At 46.3% G+C, this 15,224-nt stretch overlaps 1 protein-coding gene across 1 annotated transcript in view; it reads right to left on the bottom strand.

Moving 5' to 3' along the window:
- The window catches only part of PEPD (peptidase D), a 270,142-nt gene that overhangs the window by 147,971 nt on the left and 106,947 nt on the right, over window positions 1–15,224 (bottom strand). The window contains exons 5-6 of the mRNA XM_086950268.1: window positions 1,651–1,698; window positions 239–300 (exon numbers count right to left, since the gene is read on the bottom strand). Coding sequence (XP_086806394.1) covers window positions 239–300; window positions 1,651–1,698 — 110 coding nt within the window. The remainder of the gene's footprint in view (window positions 1–238; window positions 301–1,650; window positions 1,699–15,224) is intronic.

Here is a 15,224-nt window from a genome sequence, read left to right as displayed (position 1 = left end):
CAGTATGTGCCTTGTGAAGAATATATGTTAAAGTGTATACAGTGAGGATTTTACAACCTGAGGATTTGATACATACAACGCCAAAAGAATAAAGGGTGAAAACACAGATTTTTACCAGGGTAATAGATTAAAAAAATTAACTTTCAAATTACTACATGAATAAAAGACTATAAGCTTGGATGGCGTTTTGTCAGATTACAAGCTTGACAGTAAAAGTATGAGCTGTACATGCACTTACTGGCTAATTCCTTCAAATGAAGCTTCTTTGCAGACATTTCCACTATCGGTATTAACGCCACGCTGGTGGAAAAAGTGGGATAGTGAAGACATTATTTCACAGTTTTGCTAGGTACTGACACCAAGTTTTAGTCATTGACACGGCAGTATTTAATATTACAAACTGCACACCACACTTCTATAGCTAGTACAAAGGTTTGTCAATCAACACTCATAAAGGCTTCCCCGTTTTATACACTGGTAATTATGGTAAGGGAGAAAGGCACTATTAAAAGATAAAAAGACAGATTCGGAATAGTGAATGTAAATTGTAATTAAAAAGCTCCCAAAGCTAGCATTCTCGTTGCAGTGCCTGGTTTCTGAAATTAGGTCCCTTCCTAATCTGGAACCGATTCATTGGTGTTACAATATGTGAGAAAGCAAAAAAGATAACAAGCCAACATCGGTATATTCATTTTCATCATCAACATAAGCTTTATTCGACAATTCATGCCATAAAAGCTGTGAACATAAAGTACTGAAATCACAATAGAAATTAAGCTTAAAACTGAATAGATGAATAAAATCAAGATATGTGTTAAAATACAACAAGAACTTAAAAATAAGATAAAAACATGTACACAATGTTATTAGTTGATGACAAGAATTTAATATACTTTAAAATGGTCCAGACAGACCTGAAACATATTTCATTACCACAGATGACATAATCCGACATTCAGTTATTTGCAGGCAATAATTTAGATCTAAATTAATTTTACTATTACAGTGGCTTCATAGTGATGAAAGGTTGAATGATTTACCCCAATGTGAAATAGAAAATCTGATTAAGAAAATAAAGACAGGAAGGGCGGTAAGTGACTAACATCTCTAATGCAGACATCTTGGAGTCACCTGAAGTTTGAAGGGTCTAGAGAGTTCACTAGACTATCTAGGTTAATGAAATGAATATCACTGTGTGAGTTAGTTAAAAACTAACACAGTGCTGTCAGCATCTCGAGACGAGTCAGTTTACAAACTGCATAATATAGGTGCACCAATTACTTATTTGCACCACATATCCAAAAGGGATGTAAAACGATCATCAACAAATGTGTCATTAGTAAACAAACACTATAGGCTGGTATACCTAGAGACATAGGGGGAATGGATACTACTGCCACCCAGTGTTGCATTAATTAGATCAGTAAATGTTTCCCATCCATCTCCACCTTAAATGGACTCTGCTAGAGTCAGCATATCACAAAGTGCAAAGTTCTTGCGACTGAGCAATTGCAGAACTTTAGAACTACTTGGAATATCCATTGGCACTGCAAAAACTTCAACAAACCACACCATGGGCACATTGCCTAACTTAAATAAGAGTAACATTTAGGTCTTTCTCAACATGGAGACTGAATAACGATACTTTACCAGAGTAAGAAGAACGGACGGGTTCCTTGATGCCAGGACACTGGAAATCTAAAATGAAAACAGAACCACATGCATATCAGGGTGATATTCAGGAGAAGTAACAGGTTACAGAGCCTTAGGACCAAACTTCTATAAGGAAGGAGAAGTACCAGGTCAAAGCAGAACGATTTTGAAACTCTCTGATACTAATCAAATAGATAGTTTACATCTGAGGTGGGCCCCTCACAGGAGGAATAGAGATATACTAACTGCAGAAGGGTCGTCATAGGTGTGAAGATGTGTTAGGAGCATCAATGAGTAGATTATTGCTACTCAAATTTGGATTTTAAAATAGCTTGCAAATTTGCATGAGAAGGGGCTTGACTAATTAAAAAAAGAAAAGGGTGGTTCTGGTTGATGTAACAGCACTTGATGTGTACCTTCATGCAGATGTTAGAGTCAGCTCAGAAGCCAAGGGATGTAAGCTCTTGAGCAAGTATGGTAGAAACATCTTCCATTTGTCATTTGACTTGGCATTTTGCACTGAACTTTAGGTGATGAACACTCGAAAAGAGGATACAGTCAGGCTTTCCAGAGTTTCACTTGAAGACGTTTGAAGACATCCATTTGTGTATGTTTCGTTAAAGCCCAAGTCTTAGGATGTTGGCAAAAGAGGAGATTTCCATTTATAGAAGGGTTTCATTAATATATTGGTGGATAAACGCACCCAATTCCTCCATTGTGACTCCCAGTAGCACTATGTTTGAGTTCAACATCAAGAATGGAGACTTTCGGGAAGTCACTTGAGACCATGTCTAGGTCAGATCAGTAATTACCCATTCTAACCAATTGTTTGAGGGTTTTGATGAAGGAGAAGAAACAAATGTGAACTGTGCCCTTAAAGAGAGTGAGTGTGAATGTGCGTTTCTCGCTCTCGCCTTCAGGACAGCCAACACCCCTCTGATGGTCATCCATGTCAAAGGTTGTTGGGAGACCAAGAAAAAGAAAACAGGATTCTATTTTATCCAATATAATAGGAATAGAGGAATATCATCCTGAATTCTGGTGATTGCACTTTTTTGTGCTGCAACCTTTCGGAAACTTGACTGATTATATACATAGGTTACTGGAGTGCTGAGAAGTTGTGCATGTGAAGATGTTTCACGGTAATGTTGGATAAAAATAATCTGTTAAAATTTAACAAGGTTTAACCAGCGGTCTTCCTGCTGGAGGGTTGTTAGACCTGTCTGCTTCTGAGGGTCCTCTCACAAATATGATTTATTTTGTCCCCTTTGGCCTCTGAGTGTTATTATTTTTTTTTTTAGGTCCACCCAGATTTTGGTTGTCAGCATTGACTGAGGGGCTAGGTGTTCCTTGAGTAGGACGTTTTGCCTTTCCCTTGAGGCCTAGTCATCCTCATGAAAATTTAGTGAGATCCAAGAAACCTAAAATGGAGTCCACCAACTGTCATAACGGTCATCACAACCAAGCTGACCCATTGAGTTGCATGAAGAAGGTTCTGGAACCATCTGGCAGGTTCCAGTGGTCTGGGGTCAGCCTATAAAAGGCCAGTACTCAGGTGGCCATTTTGTGTAAGCCTGTGACCAGAGAGGTAGCAGTGACCAGTGTGGAGAGAGGCGAATTACAGAGAAGAGCTTAGCACCAGTAGGGGCGCAATTGTCCTGTGGCCGACTGTGTTCTACTTGGATGCGACCCCCTTGGATCCGACCAAACCCCACTGTGTCTGAGTATCATCTTCGCACCTGGACTTTCACCTCAAAGGCACCGGAAATCCCCTTGGTGTACTTTGACCTTAGCGGGGGTTCATACACCCCTGGGTCACTCTTGTCAACATTCATCTTAATTACCCCCTTTGAAACGGCATTAAAGTAAAGAAGGAAGAGGAGCTTAAATTACAAACGCTGTGACTGACTTCACAACAGGCGAGGCACACTCACCGTGTAAAAGGTAGAGTAGCCTGGGGCAGCGGTCGAGGAAGAGATCGTCCGTTCCACTCGGAATCACCTGGAGCGGCATTGGTGTGTCTGGGAGCCGGCACTTCCGCGGTTCTGTTGTGGTGGAGGACGGACCAACACCAGCGAAGGCGGGGCCGAGGAAGAGCTTCTGGAGAGGAGCCGAGCGTCATCGAGGTAGGAGGACCTGCACCAGGGGCGGACCTGCGCAGAAGGAGGTGCAGCGCTCGTACTGGTGAGGAGATCGGGAGGAGTTGTGACGCGCCCTGTCAACACCGTCGGTGGACGTCCCGCCCTTGACCCGGTCGCTGTGGAGAAGCATCGCATGCCGGCCCCCTGACCCCTGAGGTGAGGCTGTTCCCGTGACTGTTCCGCACAGGCCAACGAACCCCGGCAGTGTCAAAAGTAAGCTGGGGCATTGCTGGGGTGAAGGTAGGAATCAGTTCTTGGAGGAGCGGTGCTTGAAAGGGTAACAGGCGATTCCCGTATGAACTAGAAACCGGCCAGAGTATTCCCCTGAACTTGACTGCCACAATACGAATAAGCCAGTAAAGGACCAAACCTTATAAACACGAGGAGAGTGAGAGGATAGAGTGGAACTCGTGGGGGGCTGTGGATTAGAAATCAAGGAGTTGTGGAGAGATAGGCACAATCTCTATCATAAGGGAAAGTCTAGGTATCGTCCCACAGTCTGAGGTAACCGTGTAAGCAGAACCTACTAAGCTGTATGTATGTCAGCAGGGGTGATGTCACTGGGGCCAAAGTGAAATGTGATGTTAATGTGCCTATTCTTTCCTAGTGAAACAGCCGTGCCAACCCTTGTGAAGTATTGTGTACAGTGAATGTTAAAAGTGATCTGAACCTGAAGCAGCGGGGGTGAAGTATACTCTGGTTCCTTCTTGGGAATCTTATAACTCAATAATCTTTCTGTAAGCAACTGTATTGAGTTCTCTAAGAAAAAAGGAGGGTCATGTAAACTGATACTGAAACGTGTAATGTAATGAAATGTAATAAGTGATAAAAACTGCATTCATTTGAAAGGTGATGTACTAATGTAATAAGAGAGCTATCAAACCAAAGAGAACAGAGTCTATTTTTATAAAGTACGAACCTTATTTTCCTAACAAGGTGTAGTGTCATTTTTGGAATGGATGGGCGCTGAGTTCCTGAGAGGTTTTACGCAAGCTTTACACATTTAGCCTTTGGAATTAGTCTTCCCCTCTGTGCCATACTACCCACGTGTTGGCTAGGAAAACCCTAGGTTTAACATATTGGTGTTTCAGCGGTGGGATACTACTTGTGCTTGCGTATACCTTGCAGTAATTCAGGGTGTACCATAAACCTACACCTGGAGTTTTCTCCAAGCGGTCTCCCAAATGTATATTTTGATTTTCCAAATTTACTCCTGGTGGTGGGTGGAGGTTATCCTCAGATTACGCTTCTTAGTTCTCTCCTGAGTACCCATTTGATACCATATTTGAAAAATGGAATTAAACCTTGAAGAGATAGAGACCTACACTGTGGCCCAACTTAAAGAGTGGTGTCAACGACAGGGGGTGTTCTTCAAGAAAGGTGTCAAGAAAAGCGAGTTACAGACAAGCTTGAGGGCATGGGTGGAAGCTCATACAGAGGAGGGACGGGAAACAGAAGAGAGTGATAGAGACACTGTCCTTGGGACAGGGATGCTGTACCAAACTGAAGGGGGGAATCTGCTGACAGGTCCCAGGACACTTTCAAGGGAGGGCAGCAGTGTCTCAGTGAGTAGCTTTACTGACGCCGAGCTGGAAGACAGGAGGGAAGAGAGGAGACTGAAATTGGAGTTAGCTAGATTAGAAATGGAGCGGGAGGACAGGAGGTTGTCCCACGAACGAACAATAAAGGAGCTAGACCTTCAAGCCTTAACATCAAGGTCCCCCAATCCAAACAATGGTGGCAGCGAAAACAAAGAGACCACCAGAGAACCCAGACCCTATTTACCCAAGGATGTCATTGCTAGCTACACCCCAGGTGAGGATATTGCCAAATGGTTAGCCGCCTATGAGGTCTCCTTAAGGGCTCATGGGATCTTGTAAACCCACTGGGGGGGGTGGGCTGTATAAGTACATGCCACCTGCTGGCAGGGATACCTTGTTGGCCCTGGAGCGGGATGAGCAAACCCACTACCCTACAATGAAAGTGGCGCTGGTGAAAAAGTTTGGACTAACCCCCGAAAAATACCGACAAAAATTTAGGGGAAGTCATAAATTAAGCACACAGAATTGGGTGGATTTCTTAGATTACGCGAAGAAAGCCTTGGAGGGTTGGGTGAAGGGCAGCGAGGTAGGGGATTATGAAGGTTTATATAACCTCATACTCAAGGAACACCTACTCGAGAAATGTTTTCCCGAGCTGCGACAACACCTGGTGGACAGCAAGCTGACCAGCCCCAGGAAGCTTGCTGAGGAGGCGGACATCTGGGCTAGTACCCGGGTGTCCTCGAAGGGGACTGGAGGGGATTCCCATAAGACTGGACAGGGCGCCCCCCCAGAAGAAAGAGGGGGGAGATAACAAAAGGGAGTTCTCAAAAGGTCCACAAAATACTTAACAAGGAAGGGGCAGAGGATTCATCCCTAAGGTTAACCCACCCCGCAACCCTAATCCTGGCCAAAGCCAGCAGCCAAGGGTTGTCCATTGCTTCGAGTGTGGTGGTGTGGGACACTATAAAGGAGATGTGAAATGCCCAAAAAGACCACCCCCTCCCACTGGAGGAAAAGCCCCGGGAATAACTAGTGTAGTGCTCGGGGAGGAGATGCCTTTGGATAAGGGAGGGGAGCGGGTGGGTGTCACTTTAGTGTCCCTGGGGGATAAGGAGATGGTGTCAAAGACACAACTGCCCTCAAATACTACCAAGTATGAGCAGTGGGTCACCATCAATGGCCATAGAGGGGAGGCTCTGAGAGACACAGGAGCCAGTATGACTATGGTGAGGAGTCATCTGGTGTCTCCAGAGCAGGTCATCCCAAATGTACTCCATCCCGCTGTGATGGCTGACAGCAGAATGGGCCACTATCCCGTGGCAGAGGTACCCTTTGAGTGGGGAGGGGTTGCAGGTTCACTTCGAGTTGCCGTAAGCCCTGCCGTGCCTGTTGATTGCCTGTTAGGAAATGATATGGAGCACAATGCTTGGAGGGAGGTGGAATACCGGACTCATTCTGAGATGCTGGGTACACCTGACTGGGCCTGTGTCAGCACCAGGTCCGCGACTACCCGGAGGGGGAGTTCGCTTACGCTGGAGCCTGGAACAATGGCCCAGCCCGCTGCCAGAGAAGAGAAGGACAGTAGGCAGGAGGAACCTGCCTCAGCATTTCTACTTCGTGAGATAGATGGGCCACCTGCGGAGGTGGATCTGGAGTCCGCGGAGGAGGATGTTACTTCCCTGGAAAACCTACCCATCCCTGCTGAGTGGCATGTGGAGGGAGGTCCATCCAGGGAGGAATTCTGCAAAGCTCAAAAGGAGTGTCCTACTCTTGAGGGGCTGCGGCAACAGGCCAAAGCCCAGGCAGCAGGGAACATTGTGGGGAACTACCAGATTTACTGGGAGGATGGACTCCTCTACAGTGAGGCCAAGGCACCCGGACATGGTTCCTCCAGGGCCTTGGTGGTCCCTCAATGTTTTAGAGCCTTTCTACTAGAACTGGCTCATGAGATACCCTTGGCGGGACACCTAGGTCAAGACAAGACCTTTGCCCGGCTTGTCCCCCACTTTTACTGGCCTCGGATGAGAGTGGAATCTGATACCTACTGTCGGACGTGTGTGTCTTGCCAAGCCAGTGGGAAAACAGGGGTAAAGCTGAAAGCTCCCCAGGAACCACTACCGGTCGTTAGCACCCCCTTTGAAAGGGTGGGCATCGACATTGTAGGGCCATGGGATCCACCAACTTCAGCTGGTCACAGGTTCATCCTGGTTCTAGTGGATCTTGCCACACGGTACCCAGAGGCCATTCCTCTGAGGACCATTACTGCACCTGCAGTGGCAAGGGCCCTGATGGGGATCTTCACCCGAGTGGGTTTCCCCAAGGAGGTTGTGTCCGACAGGGGGACCAACTTCCTATCAGCTTATATGCGGGCTATGTGGAAGGAGTGTGGTGTTACCTATCGGTTTACCACTCCTTATCACCCACAGACCAATGGTCTTGTGGAAAGGTTTAATAAAACCTTGAAAGGCATGATAAGAAGTCTGCCTGAGAGCCTGCGGAGGAAATGGGACGTCCTCCTCCCCTGTCTCTTGTTTTCCTACAGGGAAGTGCCACAGAAGGGAGTGGGCTTCAGCCCCTTTGAACTTCTTTATGGGCACCCTGTACGGGGTCCTCTCAGCCTGGTGAAGGACAGATGGGAAAAGACTCCCAGGAAGCTTCCCCAGGACGTGGTGAGCTACATGCTGGCCTTTCGGAGCCAAATGGCCAAGTTGTGGAAGCAAGCTTCTGACAACTTGGAAGCCAGCCAAGCAGTAATGAAGGAGTGGTATGACCACAATGCTCACCCAGTGGAACTGGAGCCTGGACAAAAAGTGTGGGTGATGGAGCCTGGAGAGCTAAATGCCCTCCAGGATCGTTGGACAGGCCCCTTTGAGGTATTGGAGAAAAAGGGTAAGGCCACTTACTTGGTGGACCTTAGGACCCCGAGACAGCCCCACCGGGTGCTTCATGCCAATCGCCTCAAACCACACCATGAGAGGCCCGAGGTTGTCTTAATGATGGTGACCGATGGAGCAGAGGAAGAGGAAAGCGAACCTCTCCCTGATCTTTTCTCGTCTCAAGAGAAGGATGGGTCGGTGGAGGGAGTGATTCTCTCACCATCCCTGACTCCTGAACAGCAGAGAAATTGCCGCCAAATCCTGGAGCAATTTTCTTCACTGTTCTCCCTTGTCCCGGGTAGAACCCCCCTGTGTATCCACAAGACACAGGAGACAGACCACCTGTGAAGTCTAAGATCTACCGGCTGTCAGACATGGTGAAGGCCAGCATCAAGGGTGAAGTCGCTAAGATGCTGGAGCTGGGAGTGATAGAACCTTCCAATAGCCCTTGGTCCAGTCCGGTGGTCTTGGTACCAAAAGCAGCCCCACCAGGCACCACACCTGAATTAAGATTCTGTGTGGATTACTGAGGACTAAATTCAGTAACAAAGACTGATGCTCATCCGATCCCCAGGGCGGATGAACTCATTGACCGGCTGGGAGCTGCCCAATATTTAAGTACCTTTGACCTTACTTCAGGGTACTGGCAGATCTCCCTTACTGAAGGAGCAAAGGAAAGGTCAGCCTTCTCCACACCTCAGGGTCAATACCAGTTCTGTGTGATGCCCTTTGGGCTCAAGAACGCCCCTGCCACTTTTCAGCGGCTAGTGAACAAGGTCCTTTCTGGTATGGAAGCTTTTTCTGCTGCTTATCTGGATGACATTGCTGTCTTCAGTAGTAGCTGGGAGGATCATTTGCAACACTTGCAAGCTGTTCTCCAGGCCCTGTAACAGGCTGGCTTGACAATCAAGGCCAGCAAGTGTCAGATCGGGCAGGGGTCGGTGGTGTACCTAGGCCACTTGGTGGGCAGAGGGACGGTGCAGCCCCTCCAGGCGAAGATCGAGGCTATCATGGCCTGGGAGCCCCCCAAGACACAAACTGAGGTCCGAGCCTTCCTGGGCCTCACTGGATACTACCGTCGCTTCGTGAAGGGGTACGGCACCATAGTGGCACCCCTCACTGAACTTACTTCTAAGAAACAACCCCGACGGGTAGTCTGGATGGAGGCTTGCCAGCGAGCCTTCGTGACTTTAAAACAAGCATTGTGTACTGCTCCAATACTCAGGGCCCCTGATGTTTCAAGAGAGTTCATTGTCCAAACAGATGCATCAGAACATGGCATTGGGGCAGTGTTATCGCAACTGAATGATGAGGGCTTGGATCAACCCGTGGTCTTCCTATCCAGGAGACTACTCCCCAGGGAACAGAGGTGGAGTACTATAGAGCGGGAAGCCTTTGCGGTGGTTTGGGCTCTGAAGATGTTGCGTCCATACCTATTTGGCTCGCACTTCCTGCTTCAGACCGACCACCGGCCCCTTCGTTGGCTGATGCAAATGAAGGGGGAGAATCCCAAGTTGTTGAGGTGGTCCATGTCCCTACAGGGAATGGACTTCCGGTTGGAACATCGGCCAGGAGAGAACCACGCCAATGCAGACGGTCTCTCTAGGCTTTTCCGCCTTAGTGATGAGAACTCCCAAGGGATTGGGTAGTTCTCCCCACTTTCAGCTGGGGGGGACGCGTGTTAGACCTGTCTGCTTCTGAGGGTCCTCTCACAAATATGATTTATTTTGTCCCCTTTGGCCTCTGAGTGTTATTATTCTTTTTTTTATGTCCACCCAGATTTTGGTTGTCAGCATTGACTGAGGGGCTAGGTGTTCCTTGAGTAGGACGTTTTGCCTTTCCCTTGAGGCCTAGTCATCCTCATGAAAATTTAGTGAGATCCAAGAAACCTAAAATGGAGTCCACCAACTGTCATAACGGTCATCACAACCAAGCTGACCCATTGAGTTGCATGAAGAAGGTTCTGGAACCATCTGGCAGGTTCCAGTGGTCTGGGGTCAGCCTATAAAAGGCCAGTACTCAGGTGGCCATTTTGTGTAAGCCTGTGACCAGAGAAGTAGCAGTGACCAGTGTGGAGAGAGGCGAATTACAGAGGAGAGCTTTGCACCAGTAGGGGCGCAATTGTCCTGTGGCCGACTGTGTTCTACTTGGATGCGACCCCCTTGGATCCGACCAAACCCCACTGTGTCTGAGTATCATCTTCGCACCTGGACTTTCACCTCAAAGGCACCGGAAGTCCCCTTGGTGTACTTTGACCTTAGCGGGGGTTCATACACCCCTGGGTCACTCTTGTCAACATTCATCTTAATTACCCCCTTTGAAACGGCATTAAAGTAAAGAAGGAAGAGGAGCTTAAATTACAACCGCTGTGACTGACTTCACAACAGGCGAGGCACACTCACCGTGTAAAAGGTAGAGTAGCCTGGGGCAGCGGTCGAGGAAGAGATCGTCCGTTCCACTCGGAATCACCTGGAGCGGCATTGGTGTGTCTGGGAGCCGGCACTTCCGCGGTTCTGTAGTGGTGGAGGACGGACCAACACCAGCGAAGGCGGGGCCGAGGAAGAGCTTCTGGAGAGGAGCCGAGCGTCATCGAGGTAGGCGGACCTGCACCAGGGGCGGACCTACGCAGAAGGAGGTGCAGCGCTCGTACTGGTGAGGAGATCAGGAGGAGTTGTGACGCGCCCTGCCAATACCGTCGGTGGACGTCCCGCCCTTGACCCGGTCGCTGTGGAGAAGCATCGCATGCCAGCTCCCTGACCCCTGAGGTGAGTCCGTTCCCGTGACTGTTCCGCACAGGCCAACGAACTCCGGCAGTGTCAAAAGTAAGCTGGGGCATTGCTGGGGTGAAGGGTGGAATCAGTTCTTGGAGGAGCGGTGCTTGAAAGGGTAACGGGCGATTCCTGTATGAACTAGAAACCGGCCAGAGTATTCCCCTGAACTTGACTGCCACAATACGAATAAGCCAGTAAAGGACCAAACCTTATAAACACGAGGAGAGTGAGAGGATAGAGTGGAACTCGTGGGGGGCTGTGGATTAGAAATCAAGGAGTTGTGGAGAGATAGGCACAATCTCTATCATAAGGGAAAGTCTAGGTATCGTCCCACAGTCTGAGGTAACAGTGTAAGCAGAACCTACTAAGCTGTATGTATGTCAGCAGGGGTGATGTCACTGGGGCCAAAGTGAAATGTGAAGTTAATGTGCCTATTCTTTCCTAGTGAAACAGCTGTGCCAACCCTTGTGAAGTATTGTGTACAGTGAATGTTAAAAGTGATCTGAACCTGAAGCAGCGGGGGTGAAGTATATTCTGGTTCCTTCTTGGGCATCTTCTAACTCAATAATCTTTCTGTAAGCAACTGTATTGAGTTCTCTAAGAAAAAAGGAGGGTCATGTAAACGGATACTGAAACGTGTAATGTAATGAAATGTAATAAGTGATAAAAACTGCATTCATTTGAAAGGTGATGTACTAATGTAATAAGAGAGCTATCAAACCAAAGAGAACAGAGTCTATTTTTATAAAGTACGAACCTTATTTTCCTAACAAGGTGTAGTGTCATTTTTGGAATGGATGGGCGCTGAGTTCCTGAGAGGTTTTACGCAAGCTTTACACATTTAGCCTTTGGAATTAGTCTTCCCCTCTGTGCCATACTACCCACGTGTTGGCTAGGAAAACCCTAGGTCTAACAGGGGTCCTCTGTGGATGTGAGGGCTAAACCTGGAGGAAAGAAATTGGTGGAGATTTGTAAGGGCTGTAGGACTGAAAGTTACATTGAGACACTGAATGTTCAGCACAAAAGGGCCTGCTGAGAATTAATTAACTCACAAAGATCACCTTCTATGAAGCACATCTGGTCCTTGAGAAAAGAGGAAAGATCTGGTTCACTCTGTTCCACACAGAGACACAGCAATTTGAAATGCCAACAGGGAAACACCCCTGAAAATGTACATTTTCTTTAGTTTTAAACCTTTTGTATAGCATAATAAGCAGCCTTACAATTGTTCCAATAATCGCTTGACACTACTTATAGGCTGAAAGGGAACTTAACCACTATCCAATTTTGCAATATGCTCTGTGAACGAAGCAAATGTAGAAGTATATGGATCTAAGCCACTTTTGATACAAACCCTGCTACTTGTTTACTTTCCAAGTAAAGGTGATAAACTCTTTCAATGTACTGCAGGTTTGAAAGACCAAATAATTAAAAAAATTAAAAAAGTGTACACTCACAAAAGTCATAATAATAAAGTGTTTAACAGTGGGTGTTTAACTGCAGTGTGCATGCTTATAGCAGATTACTCTGCTGATAAAAACAATCCTAATGCCTTGTGAAGAAATAGTGAAATAGAACAAACCCACTAAATTAGATTATTCAGTTTAAGGTTAGTAGTGAATCAAAAACAACTCTTAAAGGTTAGGGGATTACTAATCAGACAATAACTTATAAATAGGCCAGGGCGGTAAATTCCGTTCCGCTTGCGGAATTTGGTTAATTTCACGTTCCGTGGAGAACGCGGAATTCTTTGCTTGTTCACGCTTTCAAAATGCGTGTTCGCAAGATATTTCTCTCCAAGCACGCTTACAGTGTTCGTGGAAATTTTGCGTGCTCGCGGACATTTTTTACCATTTCGCGGAGCTTTGCGTAGCACGACTACGCACATTCCACCCACCCCTACCTATAAATCATCGCCTGTGCCCACTGAAAGTGTTGAGGCGAGCAGGCTATTTAGTGCATTAACCTCTCTTCAAACAGAGTAAATAACATACAATTGTAGCACATATATGAAGTCTCTACTATGCGATCCATGCACATGATTTCTAAAAGTGATGATATGAAGTAACATAAAATAGGACTATAACTTTTATATTATATAACAAAACACATACTAACTGTAAATGTCCACAGTCTTTTTCAGGTTTACATTTACTGACCTCCACATTGCAGGATCGTTAATTGATCGCCTTTTGTCTGATAAAAAGAGGTCTTAGATCCCTGGTGGCAAATAAAAATTGGTTTCCATTTCTTTACACTGCATAGTAATACTAAGACACATGAACTTGGATGGATTCAAATATTTAAGGCCATTTGAGTTAGTAATTATGTGGGGCAGACTGTAAAATGCATGTGAATTGAGGGCAGAGGTGTACAGTGATGCAGTGTTACTGGACTGAATATGTGTACAGGATCTAATGATGCGTGGTTTAGAGAAGCTAAGTGAAATATTTGCCCCCCCCATCTTGCCTGGCATGGCTCACATGCTGCATCTGTTGCAAACATTTGATTACCTTCTGCCTAATCACGGAGGCCCTAACATGTGGAGTGTTGTGCATTGATGTGGAAGTTATAGTAGGAGTGTTGTGCCCACTTCTGGCAATCAAGCAAAGAATTGAGTTTACTTATATTTAATTGTGCTCCTGCCTCCTGCTACAAGACCCCTGCCATTCTGAGGGTTCCAAATGTAGTGGCTTGTCATCTGCAGTATTGTGTATGGGTGTAGATAGGGCATGAGCGGTGTTTGCTTTAATCCTATTATATCTGGAGGGAATATTTTCCTAAGGTTCCATGTGGAATACTGCGGTCTGTTTCGGAGACCATATAGTACTATGCACTGTATGCTTTGAAGCGGTTACTAGAGATCCTGCCTTAATCTTATAATCACCTGGTTACCTGCAAATTCATAGCCCAATTTGTATTCCTATTCTGAGAAAGCCTGGTTCTAATACCCCTCCTTATGCACCATAGCCCAAGCCTTACTTCTAATTTGACTTCTATATTGGTGCAAAAGTCCTGCAGTCACCACCTGTAAACAAACATAAGGTTCTCTCCTCTCATGATGCCACCAGCTTTTCCCTTCAAACGCTGAAACAGCTCCTCTCTCTGGCAGACCTCAGAGACTCTCGCCCAGACCTCAGAGACTCTCGCCCATCCACCTTGGAGCGTTTTCTGTGCAACATGGTAGGATAAAAAACAAGTTACTTAACTGTACACCATGGTTCTCCAGTATGGATATTGTTTATAGATTCACATGCTTGAATCTTCCCATGCGTCATGATGGGAGTCCCACAGTAACAGTAAAATAGCAGTACTCAGCTTTAAACTGAATTCCCTCTGAAAATCAATAACATTTAGTAACCAGTTAACCTTATTTTAAAACAACCAAACTTCAGCCAATCAGAGCATAGACGGAGAGTGTATTGTCGACGAAGTCGTCGACGGTCGGATTTTTCCTGAAGATGTTTCTTTGAAAGGCATATGCGGCGCAGATGGAGGCACAGAGCCAGCTCTTTGCTGTACATGAGAGGGGCCAGGCTGCTCTTTTTTTTTTAGCCCTCTTCTCCTCAGATCTTTCCTTACTCCGAGATCTGGATTTTTTAGGATCTCTTTGGGAAAAAGAAAAACCCTCTTCCTTTCTTTTCTTGACAGAGGTATGTTGCTTCTCCTCACTCTTAGAGTCTGATTCCTTAGCAGACTTTCTCTTTTGTAGCCAGAGAAGTAGCCTTCCATCACAGTCTTTGAAGGTTTTTGAAGAGAAAGTACGACAGTGCTTACAGTCTCTGGGCTTATGGTCCGGATACAGACAATACAGGCATTCCTTATGAGGATCCTCAGAGTAAAGCCTGGACTTTCCACAATTCTTGCAGGGCATGAACAGCCCTTTTTTAGACTCAGACATTCTGAAGAAAAAACAACAAAAGTACACTCGCTGGTCCCAAAATGGACCTGAGCTGCAGAGATGGATGTAGAAAATGAACTGCAAGCAGGAAGTTCAAAAGGGTAAAGAAGAAACACAGTGACTGAGCAGAGCTCAGGGAGACTCCCTAACACATGGCGTGCAGTAAGAAATCTGAAGTATGGTGGCCCTGCAAGGGATGGATACCCTGGGTCTATGCTCTGGTTGGGTGATGTTTAGATGTTTTCAAATTAGGTTAACTGGTTACTGAATGTTATTGATTTTTAAAGGGAATTAAGTTTAAAGCTTAGTACTGCTATTTTACTGTTACCATGGGACTT

Source organism: Lissotriton vulgaris, unplaced genomic scaffold (genome assembly GCF_964263255.1).
Source record: "Lissotriton vulgaris unplaced genomic scaffold, aLisVul1.2 SCAFFOLD_2274, whole genome shotgun sequence".
NCBI lineage: Eukaryota > Metazoa > Chordata > Amphibia > Caudata > Salamandridae > Lissotriton > Lissotriton vulgaris.
Note: the sequence above shows the minus strand (reverse complement) of the source record. Positions and strands in the feature narration are given on the sequence as shown.